The sequence below is a fragment of the Aethalodelphis obliquidens genome, unplaced genomic scaffold (genome assembly GCF_003676395.1).
Source record: "Aethalodelphis obliquidens isolate GAN/ISIS:26980383/991018 unplaced genomic scaffold, ASM367639v1 scaffold4, whole genome shotgun sequence".
Classification (NCBI taxonomy): domain Eukaryota; kingdom Metazoa; phylum Chordata; class Mammalia; order Artiodactyla; family Delphinidae; genus Aethalodelphis; species Aethalodelphis obliquidens.
Genome location: NW_020837948.1, coordinates 52,956,161 through 52,978,719, shown reverse-complemented (window position 1 = coordinate 52,978,719; position 22,559 = coordinate 52,956,161). Strand labels below are relative to the sequence as shown.

The following is a 22,559-nucleotide window of genomic DNA, read 5'->3' as shown; positions in this document are numbered from 1 at the left end:
AATAGATTAAGGGGTGGAAGAAATATGCCAGCATTTGGAGCAAAGTTTTATTTCTTCATCCATGCAGTAGGTTTTAATCACATATTTACTATGTTCTAGGTGTGCACTTTGCCTACATCAGCATTGTCTGAGAATCAAATTATATATATTTCTTCTAGGAATTCAATTATTCCAATAGATAACTGCTGTCCCTCTTCACCACATTGGTCCTAAGCTGAAAAAATAGTGGAAATAATATCTATGATATTATGATACATAATATCTATGTATCTCATATCTATGATACAAAGGAGGTATGTATTTTATTTTGCATAAAGCTAGAAACAATATTCAAGAGACTGTTTCTATAATTCGGATACAAAAAAAGCAGACACATTCTGTTCTTGAGTAGCATCCATAGGATTAAATATCTGTCATGAGAGTTGTTTTTCTATTATCTTTTAAGAAACACAGCTAACTTTTATTATAAAGCTCACAGTTCAAATCCATATGTTACATATACCAGGTGTTATGAGTAAATACCTTAAAAGAATCCCTTAATTCAAATAATTTTACTTCACTTTTTACCTATTATACCATTCATATGAATATGATTCCTATTTTCATTTAAGTACATGATATTTATAAATAATTTACTTTAACCTTTTATACTTATATACTGTGATTTTAAAAGTTGTTGTAGGTATTTCTGGTTTCTAAGGTAAATTCACACCAAAACACTTTACTTCCTCCAAATTATAAAGAAATAGATAGCAATGATATTAATCCAAATGGAAGAAATAAACTACTCTCTTTGGGTGTGAAAATGAAAAGAATTCATACTTATATGATAAACTTAGTTAAACTCTTCCATAAGCAATTAGTCCCCAGAAATGTTTTCTTACTTTCTGTCATAATTTACTTATAACACAAAACACATACATATTTGGCTAGATATTTATAAAATATAAAGACCAATATGCTTTTTACTTCTGCATTTTCAAATGAGATCTAAGTATTCATACAGCTTAGGTGAGCATTGGTTCATCTTTCAAACACTGCAAAACTGACTCAAATCAGACTCTAATTTTTAAAAGTATTGAAAATATTGGTCTGGAATGACAAAAACTCAAAGAGCAGCTAGCTGAAAAGTAAGAGAACTGAATGAAGAATAAATTACAGGCATCAACTTTTGATGTATATTTAAAATGCATCTGTTATGAAAATCTTTTGAGGAAAAAAATCCTTCAAGTTGTATATAGCTAAACTGGTTGGCTTAGCTCATTAAAGACTAAAAGTATATTCATTCAGTGAAATATCCTACAGATCTTACAAATTCTAACTGCCATTAATAGATTAATGATGGTTGGTCATAAAAATCATCATCCTTAACATGAGTAGAAACAGGAAAAAATAATTTAAATATCTAAATTAGGGTTTTATAAGATCTTAAGAAAATACATAGAAAATAACTGAGCCTAAATAAAAGAAATGGGTTTTTTATGACTTTGAAGATCCCACAAATATTTACATAACACTTTTTCTTATCATGTAATATGGTATCTCTGAAAAATTTGTGCTTCATGTCCCAATACAGATTATATATACAGTTGACCCTTGAACAACATGGGTTTGAATTGTTCCAGTCCACTTATACGTGGATTTTTTTCAATAAATACACTATTGGAAAATTTTTTGTAGATTTGTGACAATTTGAAAAAACTTGCAGATGAACCACATAGCCTAGAAATATCTAAAAAATTAAGAAAAAGTTAGGTATGTCATGAACGCATAAAATACATGTAGACATAAGTCCATCCTTATATAAGCATAAGGGGAGTGGTATGTAATATAAATAAAATTAATAATGTGTTTTCTTACTGTTTTATAATTTTGCTTTCAAAGAACTACATTACTATACAGTATGTGCCTCTCTCTCTCTCTCCCTCTTCCCCCTGCCACCAACCCCAACAGGAGAAACTATGTATCAGCCTATCATCACGTGTAAGTGGTTTAAAAAAATGTAACAATGTTCACAATACTGTATTGTGAATATGACTGTAATACTGTATGCCTTAAAAATGTTATAATGATTCATTCATTAGTGTATAGGATAGGCTATGATGAAGCAATCATTGATTATTACGCTAGTTTACCATAAAGCTATCATATTGCTGCTTCTTTGTTATCAATGCATGAATTGTTATACCTGTAAATAAATAGGAATTTTTTTCACATGATCTTTTCATTTTTGATGTCCTGTGTTAGAAATATATATAATATCTACAGTGTTTTGTATCATTTAAGACAACATTGATGAAGATGCTGAAAGATGATTCATCTTATAAACAGATGATATAAACTTATGGTATCGAAAAATATAGTGCAGTACAGTAAATGTATTTTCTTGAGTTCTGTAATAACATTTTCTTTTCTCTAGCTTACCTTATTGTAAGAATACAGTATATAATACAAACAATATATAAAACATGTGTTAATTGACTACGTATGTTATTGGTAAGGCTTCCAGTTAACAGTAGGCTATTAGTTAAGTTTTAGGGAGTCAAAAGTTATACCTGGATTTTTGACTGCACAGTGGTTTGGTACCCCTAACTCCCATGTTATTCAAGGGTCAACTGTATATTATTACATGTTGGCAGTAACTCCTTGGTCTAAGTCACATTTACCTGAGAATCAAATTATATATATTTCTTCTAGGAATTCAGTTATTCCAATAGATAACTACTATCCCTCTTCACTACATTGGTCTTAAGCTGAAAAAAGCTTAAGACCAATGGGTGTTAGATTCTTAATTCTCTGACTCCTTTGAGTACACAACAAAATACTTAACATTTTTAAAGCAGATACATGAAACAAGCTCCTAAAATTATCACTTATAAAGTCTGTTCTTGGAAAGAATAAAGAAAGTAAATCAATTCATTCTTTTAACCAATGTTATGATACACTAACCTCTGACCTTTGAGGAAGAAATTTAAAATTCGGAATTCTGGATTAGTTTCTTTGAAATATAACATTACAACATTAGTTTCTACCCCATGCAGTTTTCCCAAGAGAGACAGAGGGATGTTTTAGCTAAAATAAGTGATATCCTGGAGCAGCATACTTAAAAATGTCATCAATAGCTGAATAGGTTCAATCTTGGTGTATACTTCTGGGAAATTTTGATACAGAAGTAGGCTAACATCTAATGTATACTGATAGTATTATGCGTGTTCAGTAAGACCCATTTCAGTGTTTATTTCTAAAAGGTTCTCTATTGATTGCATATTCTGTAAAGAAATATGGTAGTATATAATAGTCAATGGAATTCTTTAAAAGATTTAGAAATATATTTTATGCTGCTTATTCTATTTAATTCAGTCAACTAGGTTTTATTTAACTTATCTTAGTTATCTTTTATAATAATTACTATAATTTTTTATATTTCCTCAATAGAACTAACAAAAGGGTAATAGTTATCATTTTTAATAATTACTATAATGTATTTCTACACAATGTGTTTTCTCCAATGTACCAAAGGCATATGTGTAGCACCTGTTAAAATATGGTTTGTTGTTACATCAATTTGGACATGTCATAGATATGTCCTCAAGAGCCTAACAACCATGTTATTAAGCCTTTATTGTATATACTAGAAGCCAGCAAATAATACAGTTTGTTTGTATAAGATGAAGGCAAAAAACTCAGCCTCTAGCTTCCTGCACTGATTATTTATTTACCTGTGGTCCTAAGGGCACCATTCCTCTTGGAGGCGTCATTCTCTGCATTGGCCCACCCATATTTGGATGTCCTAAAAAGAAAAAAAGTATGACGATATTAGCAATGTAATGAGCATGAGTGCTAAACCGGAGGCTATAGCCTCCTCTCTGCCTGGTGTCACATCTTATTTACTAAGGACTGAGTTATTAACATCACCTCATCTTGGCTTCCATGGCCAGTTTTCTACCTCTTATCACTACTTACCCACACTCTCCATTAATGTCTTGAAATTGAAATGTTCTTCCTATTCTGTGTTGAATTACATCTCTCATACCATTTGCTCCTCTTTTTTTCTCTTGGAATAGTATAATAGAGCCATACATATTTGTGGTACCTAAACAGCTCTGATTATTGGGTTTGTTAAACTACCAAGTAAGTTACTTATTGCATAGCATCCTCTTTCCTCCTGCTTATCTTTCTGGTGGACTAACCTCTCTATCTGAAAAAGGCAGAGAAAATCACAATTGATACAATCACTTTGAGTCTCACTTGTTTGAAGTTATACAAGAGGTTTTAGAAGTTACTAGTTAAAATACAGATTCTGGATATTTAATTATTCTGTTCCTTATGTTATCACTGCCCTCACTATCACACATAATTAAGAGTCAGCTAAAAAGATAATTACTTGGCCACGTTACCTGTAAAAATGCAACTGATATAATTATGGAATATCTGTACAAATAAAACCTTCCTTAAAAAATACAGGATTTCCTTTGAGATTTTGCACATCAATTTCACTTTTACAAGTAGTCACCTTGTTGTCGAGTTGGGTCCATTCCACTGGGAAGTAATGGCTGACTTCCTGGGACACCTCCAAGAGCCTAGCATATTTAGTAAAACAAAATAAAAAGGAATATTGTAACTATTTATAAAATAAGTGCTGTAACAATTACAGAGTGCATCTGAGTATTTCATAAGATTTTTTTTTCAACATGTATTTTTTTTCTATTGGAATATATTTGATTTACAATGTTGTGTTAGTTTCAGGTGTGCAGCAAAGTGATTTAGCTATAAGTATACATGTATCTATTCTTTTTCAAATTCTTTTCCCATATAGGTGGTTACAGAATATTGAGTAGAGTTCCCTGTGCTATACAGTAGGTCCTTGCTGATTATCATTTTATATATAGTAGTGTGTATATGTTAACCCCAACCTACTAATTTATCCCTCCCCCACAGCTTTCCCCTTCAGTAACCATAAGTTTGTTTTCTAAGTCTGTGAGTCTGTTCCTGTTTGTAAATAAGTTAATTTGTATCATTTTTTAAGATACCACATATAAGTAATATCATATGATATTTGTCTTTCTTTGACCTACTTCACTTAGAATGAGAATCTCTAGGTCTATCCATGTTGTTGCAAATGGCATTATTTCATTCTTTTTTATGGCTGAGTAAGACTCCACTGTATATATGTACCACATTTTCTTTATCCATTCATCTGTTGATGGATGTTTAGGTTGCTTCCATGTCTTGGCTACTGTAAATAGTGCTGCAATGAACACTGGGGTGCATGTATCTTTTCTAAGTATGGTTTTCTCTGGATATATGCTCAGGAGTGGGATTGCAGGATGAGATGGTAGCTCTATTTTTACTTTTTTGAGGAACCTCCACAGTGTTCTCCATAGTGGCTGTACCAATTTACATTCCCACCAATAGTGTAGGAGGGTTCCCTTTTCTCCACACCCTCTCCAGCATTTATTGTTTGTAGACTTTTTGATGATGGCCATTCTGACTGATGTGAGGTGATACCTCATTGTAGTTTTGATTTGCATTTCTCTAATAATTAGCAATGTTTAGCAGCTTTTCATGTGCCTCTTGGCCATCTGTATGTCTTCTTTGGAGAAATATCTATTTAGATATGTCCATTTTTTGATTGGTTGGTTGTTTGTTTTGATACTGAGCTGCATGAGCTGTTTCTATATTTTGGAGATTAATCCCTTGCTGGTCACATCATTTGCAAATATTTTCTCCCTTTCTGGGGGTTGTCTTTTCGTTTTGTTTATGGTTTCCTTTGCTGTGCAAAAGCTTTTAAGTTTAACTAGGTCCCATTTGTTTCTTTTTGTTTTTATTTTCATTACTCTAGGAGGTGGATGCAAAAAGATTTTGCTGCAATTTATGTCAAAGAGTGTTCTGCTTATGTTTTCCTTTAAGAGTTTTATAGTATCCCATCTTACATCTAGGTCTTTAATCCATTTTGAGTTTATTTTCGTGCATGGTGTTAGAGAATGTTCTAATTTCATTACTTTACATGTAGCTGTCCAGTTTTCCCAGCACCTCTTATTGAAGAGACTGTGTTTTCTATCCTGTTCCATTGATCTATTTTTCTTTGTGTCAGTACCATACTGTCTTGATTACTGTAGCTTTGTAATATAGTCTGAAGTCAGGGAACCTGATTCCTCCACCTCTACTTTTCTTTCTCAAGGTTGCTTTGGCTATTCAGGGTCTTTTGGGTTTCCGTACAAATTTTAAGATTTTTTGTTCTAAATCTGCAAAAATGCCATTGGTAATTTGATAGGAATTGCACTGAATCAGTAGGTTGCCTTGGGTAGTGCAGTCATTTTGACAACATTGATTCTTCCAATCCAAGAACGTGGCATATATACCTTTCCATCTGTTTGTGTTTTACCTCCTTAGGTAGGTTTATTCCTAGGTATTTTATTCTTTTTGATTTGATGGTAAATGGGATTATTTCCTTAATTTCTCTTTATGATCTTTTGTTTTTAGTGTATACAAATGCAACAGATTTCTGTGTATTAATTTTATGTCCTGCAACTTTAATGAATTCATTGATGAGCTCTAGTAGTTTTCTGGTAGCATCTTTAGGATTTTCTATGTATACTATAATGTCATCTGCAAACAGTGACAGTTTTACTTCTTTTCTAACTTGGATTCCTTTTCTTTATTCTTCTTCTCTGATTTCAGTGGCTAGGACTTCCAAAACTATGTTGAATAAAAGTGTTGAGAGTGGACATCCTTGTCTTGCTCCTGATCTTTGAGGAAATGCTTTCAGCTTTTCACTATTGAGTATGATGTTAGCTGTGGGTTTGTCATATATGGCCTTTACTATGTTGTGGTATATTTTCTCTATGTCCACTTTCTGGAGAGTTTTTATCATAAACGGGTGTTGAATTTTGTCAAAAGCTTTTTCTGCATCAATTAAGATGATCATGTTTCTTGTTTTAATTAATTAATTATTTTTGGCTGCGTTGGGTCTTCACTGCTGCACATGGGCTTTTCTCTAGTTATGGCGAGTGGGGGCTACTCTTCGTTGCAGTGTGCAGGCTTCTCATTGCGGTGTCTTCTCTTGTTGCAGAGCACAGGCTCTAGGTGCATGGGCTTCAGTAGTTGTGGCACATGGGCTCAGTAGTTATGGCTTGTGGGCTCTAGAGCACAGGCTCAGTAGTTGTGGTGCATGGGCTTAGCTGCTCTACGGCATGTGGGATCTTCCCGGACCAGGGCTTGAACCCGTGTCCCCTGCATTGGCAGGCAGATTCTTAACCACTGCGCCACCAGGGAAGTCCGATCATATGGTTTTTATTCTTCAATTTGTTGATGTGGTTATCACACTGATAGATTTGCAGATATTGAAAAATCCTTGCATCCCTGGGATAAATCCCATTTGATCATGGTGTATGATCTTTTTCATGTATTGTTGGATTCAGCTTGCTAGTATTCTGCTGAGGATTTTTTGCACCTATGGTCATCAGTGATATTGGCCTGTCATTTTCTTTTTTTGTGGTATCTTAGTCTGGTTTTAGTATCAGGGTGATGGTGGCCTCACTGAATGAGTTTGGAAGTGTTCATTCCTCTGCAATTTTTTGCAATGGTTTCAGAAGGATAAGTGTTAACTCTTCTCTAAATGTTTGATAGGATTTGCCTGTGAAGCCTTCTGGTCCTGGACTTTTGTTTGTTGGGAATTTTTAAATCACAGTTTCAATTTCAGTGCTTGTGATTGGTCTGTTCATATTTTCTGTTTCTTCCTGGTTCAGTTTTGGGAGATTGTACCTTTCTAAGAATTTGTCCAAATCTTCTAGGCATTTTAGTGGCATATAGTTGCTTGCAGTAGTCTTTTATGATCCTTTGTATTTTTGTGGTGTCTGTGGTAACTTCTCCTTTTTCACTTCTTATTTTAATGACTTGAGCCCTCTCCTTTTTCTTGATGAGTCTGGCTAAAGGTGTATCAATTTTATCTTTTCAAAGAACCAGCTTTTAGTTTCATTTATCTTTTCTATTGTTTTCTTTGTCTCTATTTCTGTTCTGATATTTTTTTCAATTAATTTTATTTATTTTTGGCTGTGTTGGGTCTTTGTTGCTGTGCGTGGGCTTTCTCTAGTTGTGGTGAGCAGGGGCTACTGTTTGTTGCGGTGCACGGGCTTCTCATTGTGGTGGCTTCTCTTGTTGTAGAACATGGGCTCTAGGCACGTGAGCTTCAGTAGTTGTGGCATGCGGGCTCAGTAGTTGTGGCTCGCGGGCTCTAGAGCACAGGCTCAGTAGTTGTGGTGCACAGTCTTAGTTGCTCTGTGGCGTGTGGGATCTTCCCGGGCCAGGGATCGAACCTGTGTCCCCGGCATTGGCAGGTGGATTCCTACCAATTTTTACAGTTTTACAAATTTTTACAGTTTTTTTCTTGCTGCTGACTCGTAATCTCGTAGCATTGTGGTTGGAAAAGATGCTTAATATGAGTTCAATTTTCTTAAATTTACCAAGGCTTGCTTTATGGACCAGCATGTGATCTATCCTGGAGAATATTCTATGTGCACTTGAGAAGAATGTATATTCTGCTGCTTTCAGATGGAATGCATAAATATCAATTAAGTCCATCTGGTCTAATGTGTCATTTAAAGCCTGGATTTCCTTACTGATTTTCTGCCTGGATGATCTGTCCATTGATGAAAGTAGGGTGTTAAAGTCCCCCACTATTATTGTGTTACTGTCAATTTCTCCTTTTATGGCTGTTTGTGTTTGCCTTATATATTGAGGTGCTCCTATTTTTGGTATATGTATATTTACAATTGTTATATCTTCTTCTTGGATTGATCTCTTGATCATTATGTAGTGTCCTTGTCTCTTGTAATAGTCTTTATTTCAAAGTCTGTTTTGTCTGATATTAGTATTGCTACTCCAGCTTTCTTTTGATTTCCATTTGTATGGAATACCTTTTTCCATCCCCTCACTTTCATTCTGTATGTGTCCCTAGATCTGAAGTGGGTGTTCTATAGAGAGCATATATACAGGTCTCATTCAGCTAGTCAGTGTGTTTTGGTTGGAGCACTAATCCATTTATATTTAAGGTAATTACTGATATGTATGTTCTTATTGCCATTTTGTTAATTGTTTTGGATTTGTTTCTGTAGGTCTTTTTATTCCCTTCCACTTTTGTTCTCTTCTCTTGTGATCTGATGACTATCTTTAATGTTGTGTTTGGATTCCTTTTTCTTTTTTGTGTGTATATCTGTTGTAGATTTTTGGTTTGAGGTTACCATGAGGTTTTGATATAGCAGTCTATACATATACAAGATTGTTTTAAGTTCACGATCTCTTAATTTCAAATGCACTTCCAATATCCTGCATTTGTACTCTTCTTGTGATTGCTGGTTTTGATATCATATTTGTGTGTGGATGATTTCCTATCTTTACTGTATGTTTGCCTTTACTGGTAAGCTTTCCCATTCATAATTTTCTTGTTTCTAGTTGTGGGCTTTTCTTTTTCGCCTAGAGAATTTCCTTTAGTATTTGTACAGCTGGTTTGGTGGTGCTGAATTCTCTTACCTTTTGCTTGTCTGTAAAGCTTTTGAGTTTTCCGTCAAATGTGAAGGACAGCCTTGCCGGGTAGAGTATTCTTGGTTGTAGGTTGTTCCCTTTCACCACTTTAAATATATTGTGCTATTCCCTTCTGGCCTGCAGCGTTTCTGCTGAAAAATCAGCTGATAACCTTATGGGGATTCCTTGTATGTTATTTGTTGCTTTTCCCTTGTTGCTTTTAATATTTTCTCTGTCTTTAATTTTTCTCAATTTGATTAATATGTGTCTCAGCATGTTCCTCCTTGGGTTTATCCTCTATGGGACTCTGTGCTTCCTGGAGTTGGGTGACTATTTCCTTTCCCATGTTAGGGAAGTTTTCAGCTATTATCTCCTCAAATATCTCCTCAGGCCCCTTCTCTCTCTCTTCTCCTTCTGGGACTCCTATAATGTGAATGTTGGTGTGTTCAATGTTGTCCTAGCTGTCTCTTAGACTGTCATTTTTTTTTTTTTTTATGGCAAGGCGTTTTATTTTAAATATAGCAGTGTGTCAATCCCAAACTCCCAATCTATTCCTCCCTGTCTTCATTTCTTTTCATTCTTTTTTCTTTATTCTGTTCTGCAGCAGTGATTTCCACCATTCTGTATTCCAGCTCACTCATATGTTTCTCTGCCTCATTCTGCTATTAATTCCTTCTAGTGTATTTTTCATTTCACTTATTGTATTGTTCATCTCTGTTTGTTGTTTATACTTTCTAGCTCTTTGTTAACATTTCTTGTATCTTCTTGATCTGTGCTTCCATTCTTTTTCTGAGATTTTGGATCATCTTTACTATCATTACTCTGAATTCATTTTGGGGTAGATTTCCTATATCCACTCCACTTAGTTGTTCTGTAGTTTTATCTTCTTCCTTCATCAGGGACATATTCCTCTGCCATCTCATTTTGTCTAACTTTCTGTGTTTGCAATCCCCCATGCTGCAGGATTATAGTTCCTCTTCCCTCTGGTGTCTGCCCCCTGGTGGACAAAGCTGGTCTAAGAGACTTGTGCAGGCTTCCTGGTGGGAGAGACTGTTGTCTGCCCACTGGTGGGTGCAGCTGGGTCTTGTCCTTCTGATGGGCAGGGTCATGTCAAGGGGTGTGTTTAGAGGTGGCTGTTGGCTCAGGACGACTTTAGGCAGTCTGTGTGCTGACAGGTGGGGCTGTGTTCCTGCCCTGTTGGTTGTTTGGCGTGAGGCATCCCAGCTCTGGAGCCTTCAGGCTGTTGGGTGGGGCCCGATTTTGGCATCAAAATGGCGGCCTCCAGGAAAGTTCATGTCAATGAGTACCTAGTACCTCTGCCACCAGTGTCCACACAAGATTTCTTATATTTCACACTCATTTATGAATTTTATATGTCTGTACACCCAGTATAATTTCTTAGTTTTAAAATGATCCTACTTTGCCCAGTTTGCAGGCAAAGAAAATTGGTACTGTTGGGAACAAAATCTAGGCAAAAATTGTCCTATTTCTTCTTGAGAAGTATATATAATGCCTTTCCCCGAAATTAATTTACTAAGGGTAAATTAATTTTGCTTCTTAAATGTAAGCTATTTCTATAGATTATTTTACTCATTGGGGATTTTAATAGGAGCAGAACTAAAATGCCAAGGGGCCAATGAATATTGTTTTGGGTAGTCATATTTTCCTAAGAAACTATTTAGAAAAATAATACTCCAATTAAGTTCAAACAATTTGGCTAAATGGAAAAAGAGAACTAGAACTGAAAAAAGGTGCCAATTAACAGATAGGGTTTATATTATGCAGGGGTGCAATACTGGATACATACTGAATTGTAAGTTACTAATAGTCATCTGAGAAGCACTTAGAGCTGGACCAAGCTATAAATGATTTAAACATACTGATCCTATGAAGCATGTATGTATACATATATACACATAATCCTGACAACTGGCAAGAATTTCTATAAAGGTTCACTAATTTAACTTAAAAGCAGGAATATCTTATTTCATTAGTTTAAAATTTCAAATATTTCAAGGGAAATTTCATACTAAATAATTTATTTATCCAGACCAGAACTGTTTCGCTAGTTGTTATCATTGGGATGCAGTAGAGAACTGCCATTTTTCAAGCCATTTTTGTAATCCTTTGATTTTTTTGTTTACAAGCACACTCAATGTCAATTTATTGATCTCCTACTAAATGACCTATTTCCTGCTTACCTTTCCAGCCTAATTTCTTGCTACTGCCAAGCTGACATTCCAACTTCCAGTTATACCAAACTCCTTTCAGATTTTTCAATTCATGTACTCAGTCAACAATATCTAAATGCCAACCATTAAAAGCAAAATAAAACAAAACTAAACACAAACTAAAACTAAACTTTCTTGTCTCTCTAGGAGGTCACAGACCCTCAAGTGCTCATTCTGACATTTTAGATCTCAGTTTAGGGATAATTTCCTAACAAAATTCTTCCATATAATCCCAGTTTGGCATACATTCTCCTTCTATATGCTTTAAAATATAAATATATTTTTAAAAATTTCAAACTTACAGAAAAATTGCACAGACAGTACAAAGGATTCCCATATACCCTGACACTGACTGCCCAATAGTTAACATTTCACCGTATCTGCCACTTGAGAGCAAGTTGCAGACATTATGCCTCTTCACTTCTAAGTACCACAGAGTTTAGTTCCCTAAGCAAGGATATTCTCCTACATAACCACAACACAACTTTTCAAGTCAGGAAATCCATTGATACAACACTACCATCCAAAACACACAGACGCCATTTAAATTTTGCCACCTGTCTCAACAGTTTCTTTTTACTTTCTGGGACCAGGATCTCATGGAACACATATTGCATTTAGTTGTCATGTCTCTTCATGCTCTTCCAGGTCTTTCCTTAGTCTTTCTCTATCATAGCCTGAACAGTTTTGAAGAATGAGTCTTAAATTCTACAGGATGATCCTCTGATGTCTCTTCATGACCCAGACTCAGGTCTTATTTTCTTAGGAATACTGAAGAACTGATGCTATACTCTTCTCAGTGTATCACATCAGAGGGTACATGATGTTGACTCATCCCACTACTGTTGATGTTAACCTTATCATCTCATTCTGTTGGTGTTTGCCAGGTCCTACACTAGATCATGATTTTTCCCCTTTGTAATTGGTTACATTCAGTATTAGAGCTATTCCAAGACTGTTAATATCCCATTCCTCATCAATCCTTTATCAGCCTTAGCATCCACTGACAACTCCTAAGCACTGTAACAGTTGCCAAATGGAAACACTGCATGTGTATCATTCTTTCTATGCTTACTAGTTGGCATTCCATTGTAAGGAACAGCTTTCCCTTCTTACTGATTGATACGTTGACACTTACGGATTACTATTCTAATCAAAGGGTTATAATCTATTTACTGTCATCATTCATTTTAATATTTAAATTATGCAAGATCTGGCCAGTGGGAGGCTCTTCAAGCTGGCTCTATTGTCCTTTTGAAACATTTCCATCATATTTTGAGCATTTCCTTACTGGTATGAGATGTTCCAGGTTCGTTTCATACTTTTCCTGGCCTAGCTCTGGAATCAGACCTTTCTCCAAAGGGTCCTGATTCCTTCTAGTGGAGGACAGCATTTAGGCACCAAGATCTGGGTTCTCAAAGTGCTCCTTCTTAGTTGAGTACATTGCCTTTTGGCTCTCTCAGTAAATGCTGCACTTGAAAATCTATGTGTATATGTGCACACATATATATATGTACATACATAAATTTATGACTAATTTTATATCTATCTGTGTGTGTGTGTGTGTATGGTACATACACATACCATAAATTCATACTCTCTAACACCAATCAAACACGTCCAATTACAATCCAAAACCTCAGGATTATTTTCAGTCTTCTTCCTTCTTATGTTTGTAAGTATTTTCTCCAACAGTGAGAAACCTGGCTTTCATTATCTTTAATGAAATTTTCTTTATCTATAATTATCTTTTATACCATTATGTGGCACGACCATATGACTCCTCCCTGCCTCCCTGAATATCTTGGCATGCAGGGGGGGTAAGGGCTTCTTACGTGCATTTATAGATTCTTTTTTTTTTTAAACATCTTTATTGGAGTATAATTACTTTACAATGGTGTGTTAGTTTCTGCTTTATAACAAAGTGAATCAGTTATACATATGTCCCCATATCTCTTCCCTCTTGCGTCTCCCTCCCTCCCACCCTCCCTACCCTACCCCTCTAGGTGGTCACAAAGCACCGAGCTGATCTCCCTGCGCAATACAAAGCACCGAGCTGATCTCTCTGTGCTATGCGGCTGCTTCCCACTAGCTATCTATTTTACGTTTGGTAGTGTATATATGTCCATGCCACACTCTCTCACTTTCTCCCAGCTTACCCTTCCCCCTCCCTGTATCCTCAATTCCATTCTCTAGTAGGTCTGTGTCTTTATTCCGATCTTGCCCATAGGTTCTTCATGACCATTTTTTCTTTTTTTTAGATTCCATATATATATGTTAGCATATGGTATTTGTTTTTCTCTTTCTGACTTACTTCACTCTGTATGGCAGACTCTAGGTCCATCCACCTCACTACAAATAACTCAATTTTGTTTCTTTTCATGGCTGAGTAATATTCCATTGTATATACGGGCCACATCTTTATCCATTCATCTGCTGATGAACACTTAGGTTGCTTCCATGTCCTGGCTATTGTAAAGAGAGCTGCAATGAACATTCTGATACATGACTCTTTGAATTATGGTTTTCTCAGGGTATATGCCCAGTAGTGGGACTGCTGGGTTGTATGGTAGTTCTATTTTTAGTTTTGTTTTTTTTTCGGTATGCGGGCCTCTCACTGTTGTGGCCTCTCCTGTTGTAGAGCACAGGCTCCAGACGCACAGACTCAGTGGCCATGGCTCACGGGCCCAGCCGCTCCACGGCATGTGGGATCCTCCCAGACCGGGGTATGAACCCGTGTCCCCTGCATCAGCAGGCGGACTCTCAACCACTGCACCACCAGGGAAGCCCTATTTTTAGTTTTTTAAGGAACCTCCATACTGTTCTCCATAGTGGCTGTATCAATTTATATTCCCACCAACAGTGCAAGAGGGTTCCCTTTCTCCACACCCTCTCCAGCATTTATTGTTTGTAGATTTTTTGATGGTGGCCATTCTGACTGGTGTAAGATGATATCTCATTTTAGTTTTGATTTGCATTTCTCTAATGATTAGTGATGTTGAGCATTCTTTCATGTGTTTGTTGGCAATCTGTATATCTTCTTTGGAAAAATGTCTATTTAGGTCTTCTGTTCATTTTTGGATTGGGCTGTTTGTTTTTTTGATATTGAGCTACATGAGCTGCTTGTAAATTTTGCAGATTAATCCTTTTTCAGTTGCTTCATTTGCAAATATTTTCTCCCATTCTGAGGGTTGTCTTTTTGTCTTCTTTATGGTTTCCTTTGCTGTGCAAAAGCTTTGAAGTTTCATTAGGTCCCATTTGTTTATTTTTGTTTTTATTTCCATTTCCCTAGAAGGTGGGTCGAAAAGGATCTTGCTGTGATTTATGTCATAGAGTGTTCTGCCTATGTTTTCCTCTAAGAGTTTTATAGTGGCTGGCCTTACATTTAGGTCTTTAATCCATTTTGAGTTTATTTTGTGTATGGTAATAGGGAGTGTTCTAATTTCATTCTTTTACATATAGCTGTCCAGTTTCCTTGGCACCACGTATTGAAGAGGCTGTCTTTTCTCCACTGTATATTCTTGCCTCCTTTATCAAAGATAAGGTGACCATATGTGCGTGGGTTTATCTCTGGGCTTTCTATCCTGTTCCATTGATCTATCTTTCTGTTTTTGTGCCAGTACCATACTGTCTTGATTACTGTAGCTTTGTAGTATAGTCTGAAGTCAGGGAGCCTGATTCCTCCAGCTCCGTTTTTCGTTCTCAAGATTGCTTTGGCTATTCGGGGTCTTTTGTGTTTCCATACAAATTGTGAAATTTTTTGTTCTAGTTCTGTGAAAAATGCCAGTGGTAGTTTGATAGGGATTTCATTGAATCTGTAGTGTGGTTTGGGTAGTACAGTCACTTTGACAATGTTGATTCTACCAAACCAAGAACATGGTATATCTCTCCATCTATTTGTATCATCTTTAATTTCTTTCATCAGTGTCTTATAATTTTCTGTATACAGGTCGTTTGTCTCCTTAGGTAGGTTTATTCCTAGATATTTTATTCTTTTTGTTGAAATGGTAAATGGGAGTGTTTTCTTAATTTCATTTTCAGATTTTTCATCATTAGTGGATAGGAATGCAAGAGATTTCTGTGCATTAATTTTGTATCCTGCTACTTTACCAAATTCATTGATTAGCTCCGGCAGTTTTCTGGTAGCATCTTTAGGATTCTCTATGTATACTATCATGTCATCTGCCAACAGTCACAGCTTTTCTTCTTCTTTTCCGATTTGGATTCTTTTTCTTCTCTGATTGCTGTGGCTAAAACTTCCAAAGCTATGTTGAATAATAGTGGTGAGAGTAGGCAACCTTGTCTTGTTCCTGATCTTAGTGGAAATGGTTCAGTTTTTCACCATTGAGGACAATGTTGGCTGTGCGTTTGTCATATATAGCCTTTATTATGTTGAGGTAAGTTCCCTCTATGCCTACTTTCTGCAGGGTTTTTATCATAAATGGGTGTCGAATTTTGTCAAAAGCTTTCTCTGCATCTATTGAGATGATCATATGGTTTTTCTCCTTCAATTTGTTAATATGGTTTAACACATTGATTGATTTGAGTATATTAAAGAATCCTTGCATTCCTGGGATAAACCCCACTTGATCATGGTGTATGATCCTTTTAATGTGCTGTTGGATTCTGTTTGCTAGTATTTTGTTGAGGATTTTTGCATCTATGTTCATCAGTGATATTGGCCTGTAGTTTTCTTTCTTTGTGACATCTTTGTCTGGTTTTGGTATCCGGGTGATGGTGGCCTCGTAGAATGAGTTTGGGAGTGTTCCTCACTCTGCTATATTTTGGAAGAGTTTGAGAAGGATAGGTGTTAGCTCTTTTCTAAATGTTTGATAAAATTCACCTGTGAAGCCATCTGGTCCTGGGCTTTTGTTTGTTGGAAGGTTTTTAATCACAGTTTCAATTTCAGTGCTTGGGATTGGTCTGTTCATATTTTCTATTTCTTCCTGGTTCAGTCTCGGAAGGTTGTGCATTTCTAAGAATTTGTCCATTTCTTCCAGGTAGTCCATTTTATTGGCATATAGTTGCTTGTAGTAATCTCTCATGATCCTTTGTATTTCTTCAGTGTCAGTTGTTACTTCTCCTTTTTCATTTCTAATTCTATTGATTTGAGTCTTCTCCCTTTTTTTCTTGATGAGTCTGGCTAATGGTTTATCTATTTTGTTTATCTTCTCAAAGAAACCTCTTTTAGTTTTATTGATCTTTGCTATCGTTTCCTTCATTTCTTTTTCATTTATTTCTGATCTCATCTTTATGATTTCTTTCCTTCTGCTAACTTTGGGGTTTTTTGTTCTTCTTTCTCTGATTGCTTTAGGTGCAAGGTTAGGTTGTTTATTTGAGATGTTTCTTGTTTCTTAAGGTAGGGTTGTAGTGCTATAAACTTCCCTCTTAGAACTGCTTTTGCTGCATCCCATAGGTTTTGGGTCATCATGTTTTCATTGTCATTTTTTTCTAGGTAATTTTTGATTTCCTCTTTGATTTCTTCAGTGATCTCTTGGTTATTAAGTAGTGTATTGTTTAGTCTCCACGTGTTTGTATTTTTTACAGATTTGATATCTAGTCTCATAGCATTGTGGTCAGAAAAGATACTTGATACGATTTCAATTTTCTTAAATTTACCAAGGCTTGATTTGTGACCCAAGATATGATCTATCCTGGAGAATGTTCCAGGAACACTTGAGAACAATGTGTATTCTGTTGTTTTTGGATGGAATGTCGTATAAATATCAATTAAGTCCATCTTGTTTAATGTATCATTTAAAGCTTGTGTTTCCTTATTTATTTTCATTTTGGATGATCTGTCCATTGGTGAAACTGGGGTGTTAAAGTCCCCTACTATGAATGTGTTATTGTTGATTTCCCCTTTTATGGCTGTTAGCATTTGGCTTATGTATTGATGTGCTCCTATGTTGGGTGCATAAATATTTACAATTGTTATATCTTCTTCTTGGATTGATCCCTTGATCATTATGTAGTCTCCTTCTTTGTCTCTTGTAATAGTCTTTGTTTTAAAGTCTATTTTGTCTGATATGAGAATTGTTACTCCAGCTTTCTTTTGATTTCCATTTGCATGGAATATGTTTTTCCATCCCCTCACTTTCAGTCTGTATGTGTCCCTAGGTCTGAAGTGGGTCTTTTGTCGACAGCATATATATGGGTCTTGTTTTTGTTTCCATTCAGCCAGTCTATGTCTTTTGGTGGGAGCATTTAGTCCATTTACATTTAAGGCACTTATAGATATATATGTTCCTATTACCATTTTCTTTATTGTTTTGGTTTTGTTATTGTGAGTCTTTTCCTTCTCTTGTGTTTCCTGCCTAGAGAAGTTCCTTTAGAATTTGTTGTAAAGTGGGTTTGGTGGTGCTGTATTCTCTTAGCTTTTGCTTGCCTGTAAAGGTTTTAATTTATCCATCAAATCTGAATGAGATCCTTGCTGGGTAGAGTAATCTTGGTTGTAGGTTTTTGCCTTTCATCACTTTAAATATGTCCTGCCACTCCCTTCTGGCTTGCAAAGTTTCTGCTGAAAGATCAGCTGTTAACCTTATGGGGATTCCCTTGTCTGTTATTTTTCCCTTGCTGCTTTTAATATTTTTTGTTTGTATTTAATTTTTGATAGTTTGATTAATATGTGTCTTGGCGTGTTTTTCCTTGGATTTATCCTGTATGGGATTCTCTGTGCTTCCTGGACTTGATTAACTATTCCTTACCCATATTAGGGAAGTTTTCAACTATAATCTCTTCAAATATTTTCTCAGTCCCTTTCTTTTTCTCTTCTTCTTCTGGGACCTGTACAATTCGAATGTTGGTGCTAGATTCTTATACCTCACTTGTATAGAACTTATATATGATCATGGCTTGTTTTCTTCTCTGTATCCCCAACACTGTACGTTCAGAGAGTGAAACCTATCTGTGCCTTTTTGGCTCAGAGTAAGATATTTATTGAAGGAATAAAACAAAGAGTTTTCATTGGACAATTTTAGGAATCATCAGTGGTAAAGTCTTAAGAATGGACTAGATTTCAAGAAGTGAGATGAAAAAAGATCAAAGAATCAAAGATACAATTTTCTTAAAATACCAAAAAGAGGTAGGAAAGGAAACAAACTGAATAGGTATGAAATTAGCCAGGGGACCAGGACCAACAGTTCAGAATGCATGAGGGGGAGTTTCCAGAAGAAAGAAATGGTCAACAGTGTCAAAAGTTATAAAGAAGTGAATTAGGGGGAGGAGTGAAAATGTATGACTAAACATTATCTTCAATTGTGACTTTGAAGTTCTTCCTTTTTTTTAAAATTCTCTAAGTGGTTCAAGTTTTATACTCTGATTGTGAATTTCTAAATCTCATTGGTGACACCATGTTTTATCACTGGAAACCATTTTCTTCAACATTTTACTTTTTCCTGTTTATCTTGGAACATCAGAACAATTGACAAGTCTTTCTGCTATTATCACTTAAAAACATAGCATAATCCTATAGAAATGTTGATCAATGTCAAGTTGTCTTTCAAAATGAGTGTCTTTACCCAAATTTAACTCTTTAGTCGCCAGTGTTTTTCTTTTGGTAAGTCAAATCTCTAACTTTTAAAACATTTTCATCAGTCCCGGGATGACCAGATGATGGTTTTGTGCATCAAAAGAGCACGATCACTAGATTCTTTAAACCTTTAATATGTATCAGGAAAAATAAACAGATTTATACATCTTGTGGGTCAATATATATTCTCATATTTGTCACCATGTTAAATGTATTCCATTGAGACTTGTTTAACTAGTCACAAATTTTGGCACACATTTTTTGTTCTATAAAAGATCTTCATTCTGTTTGTTAGGGAAATTGACACTAATGATGAGAATGCTTAATAATAACAAACATAATATCAACAAAAATATATACTTGTGAGCCAGTACATTTGTGCCAGGAAATGTGCTAAACATTTTATATTTATTTCCCTCAGTGCTTACAACAATCCCATGAGGTTATTATAAATCCTTTTTGATGATGAGAAACTGAGTTTTAATACAGAAGTAAGTTTGTTAATTTGTCCATGGTTATACTATCAGTAAGTAGTAGAGCCAGGACTTCAAATCAGATCAACATATTCCAAAAGTTCTAACAGATAAGCCTTAAATCCTAGGACTTAAAATAAATGAAATAACATAAAATGTTATTAAGTATTTTAAATTAATAATTCAACGAAGGAATTTCTTGCTGCACAAAAAATCATTTAGTTTACAGAAGATTCATCATATGATTCCAATGGTGAGCCCCTCTAGGATCTTAAGATTCTGGTATATATTTCCTTGAATACCATTATATGTATATAATCTACTCACAGAGACTAAACAATGATGATTAAAAAATAGTGAATTTATCTATGCCTTTATGATATAATTCAGTTAACAATTTTGACCTACCAAAATTTTTCAGTGGGTCCCCTCAATTACATGAAATGAAGTAGAATCAAATAATTAAGAAATTTTGGAACTAGAAGGGATTTTAGAAATACAGGAGTCCACTCTCATTTTACCTGTAAGAAAAGCAAGTCCCAGAAAGGTTAAGTGACTTGCTCAAAGTCATACATTGCTGGGCTTTGCTGGCATTTGGATCTAAGATGCTTGACACATTGAGGTCCTGCCAGCAATAGCACTGTTACATTTTTTTTTTCCTGTAAAAAGGCAATATCAGTAGAAAAGATATTAAAATTCAGAAATGTGACATTCAGGTTGGAAAGATATTTGTCTCCAAATTACAATTCACCATTTGACATATATATTTACTTATTTATTTTTCTTTTTTCTGTATCTCAACCACTGTAACTGCACTGTCCAATATAGTAGCCCTTTGTCACATGTGGTTATTTAAATTAAAATTAATAAAGTTAAAAATTCGATTCCTCAGTCACACTAGCCACATTTCAAGTGCTCAAAGGTCCTCAAAGTACTAGAGCTACTGCATATGACAGTGCAGATATGGAACATTTCTCTCTTCCCAGAAAGTTGTTGGGCACTGCTGCTTTAGAACGCCAGTTCCATGAGACAGGGATTCTCATTTGTTTTCTGATGTATCCCCCATGGAGAATGGTGCCTCGCAAATAGTAAACCTCAACAAATTTTTGTTGAATGACTATTTCTGAGAGTGATTTTTGTACAGCCCTATGAAGTTTCCAATCATATATATGGCAACGCATTTTTTTGGTATTGGCTTATGTCCAAAAAGGGAATATCTTTGACAAAATGGCTGTAAAATAATGAGATGCAGTTTGGCAAAAGAAGTAAACATTGTACCAAAAAGCCCGATATACTGCTAACTTAAATTGAGTAAGACAGCACAGTGTTCACTATGTAAATTTTTCTTGATTTGGGAAGGAGAATGAATTTCTTCTTTGCCAGAGATTTTGAATTTGTTAATTTCCTTTGTCCTACAAAAGGCAGAAAATAATTGGAAAAGACATATATCCCAGGACATGGTCATAATTCAAAGTCAAAAGAAAATAATATATTTTTCATTGTGTTTCACTGGATTTCAAATAATAATTTAAATACTTTAACAGTGTAATTAACACAATAGAGATTTACTACAGTCTTCTTTACGATTTCAGCTATAAGACTCCTATCATTTACTGAATGTAGAACTTAATTCTCTTTATGCAGCTGAAGTCCTTCTCATGTTTTCATATTGATATCATTAAATAAAAGTCAAATTCTACATATGAAATATTTTACAAAGACAGAATTACTGGGAAAGGACATGCTAAATAGCATTTATTCTGAAAAACAGAACATGTAAGGAAGAGTAAGTGCAGTATGTTTAAAATATAGGTACCTTGGTTATATGGGGGGGATACAGTACATTTATTTTCAGTATATGAGTAAATGTCCCAACAACATGTTTTTTTTTTTTCTGCTCAAATGCTTGCTGACTTTTCCCTATCTGAAAAGTGAAGAATAGTCTTCTCAAGATTTGCCTATCCTTAACATCCATTGTTTTTCATTTTGTCATGTATAGTAAGAACTATACATTCAGTATTAACAAAGAATAATCTCATATACTGAATAACCAGAAGAATAAAATATCTGTACTTTCATTTACATATATAATTAACTAATAATGTCTTTATCCAGTCACAAATAAAATTCCTGTTCTATGCAAACTTTAAAAATACAGAAATAAAAAAAGAAATCACTCATAATCCTATCAGCCAGAAATAAAGGATAAGTCCCTTACAGTCTTTTTGGTGTGTGTGTGTGTGTGTGTGTGTGTGTGTGTGTGTGTGTGCGCGCGCGCGCGCGCGTGCATGCGCATGTTGGGGGGGGTGTGGAGTGGAAGAACTGAGTTTGTACAGTGATATATGGTAAAGGTGACATACCACACAGGTTTGTGCCTTTTTTACATTTGGTAATAGATCATAAACATTCTGTCATATCAATAAATTTAATCCTGTAACATACCTTTTAATAGCTGCATACTATTTCACCATTTGGATATACTATAATTTATTTAACCACTCATTCATCTATTATTGGACAAATATCTTCGAGACTTTCAGTAGAATGGTCAGGTGCAGTGTGCTTTTAGAATGTCAAAATCAGCTTTAGAATATAAAATGGTCAACAGCATTCACTATGTTACCTCAATTCACACACCTGTTTATAGAGTTTCAGGAATGGTGAGAAATTCCAATTCTATAGGGTCAATAAATCAATAGTTTATTCTTGGTGTCACTCATTAACAGTCTCTATATTTTTGGCTGTCTTGGTTTTCTTAGCATAGCGTTGTATGAACACTGTGAATTTTTCAGATTAAACATTTTA

At 35.1% G+C, this 22,559-nt stretch overlaps 1 protein-coding gene across 6 annotated transcripts in view; it reads right to left on the bottom strand.

The window, feature by feature from the left end:
* SSBP2 (single stranded DNA binding protein 2) overlaps nucleotides 1-22,559 on the bottom strand; it is a 297,398-nt gene that overhangs the window by 43,326 nt on the left and 231,513 nt on the right. For all 6 annotated transcript variants that reach the window (XM_027100704.1, XM_027100703.1, XM_027100707.1 and 3 more), the window contains 2 exons: nucleotides 4,514-4,580; nucleotides 3,720-3,790 (listed from right to left, as the gene is read on the bottom strand). In XM_027100704.1, the coding sequence (XP_026956505.1) occupies nucleotides 3,720-3,790; nucleotides 4,514-4,580 (138 nt within the window). The remainder of the gene's footprint in view (nucleotides 1-3,719; nucleotides 3,791-4,513; nucleotides 4,581-22,559) is intronic.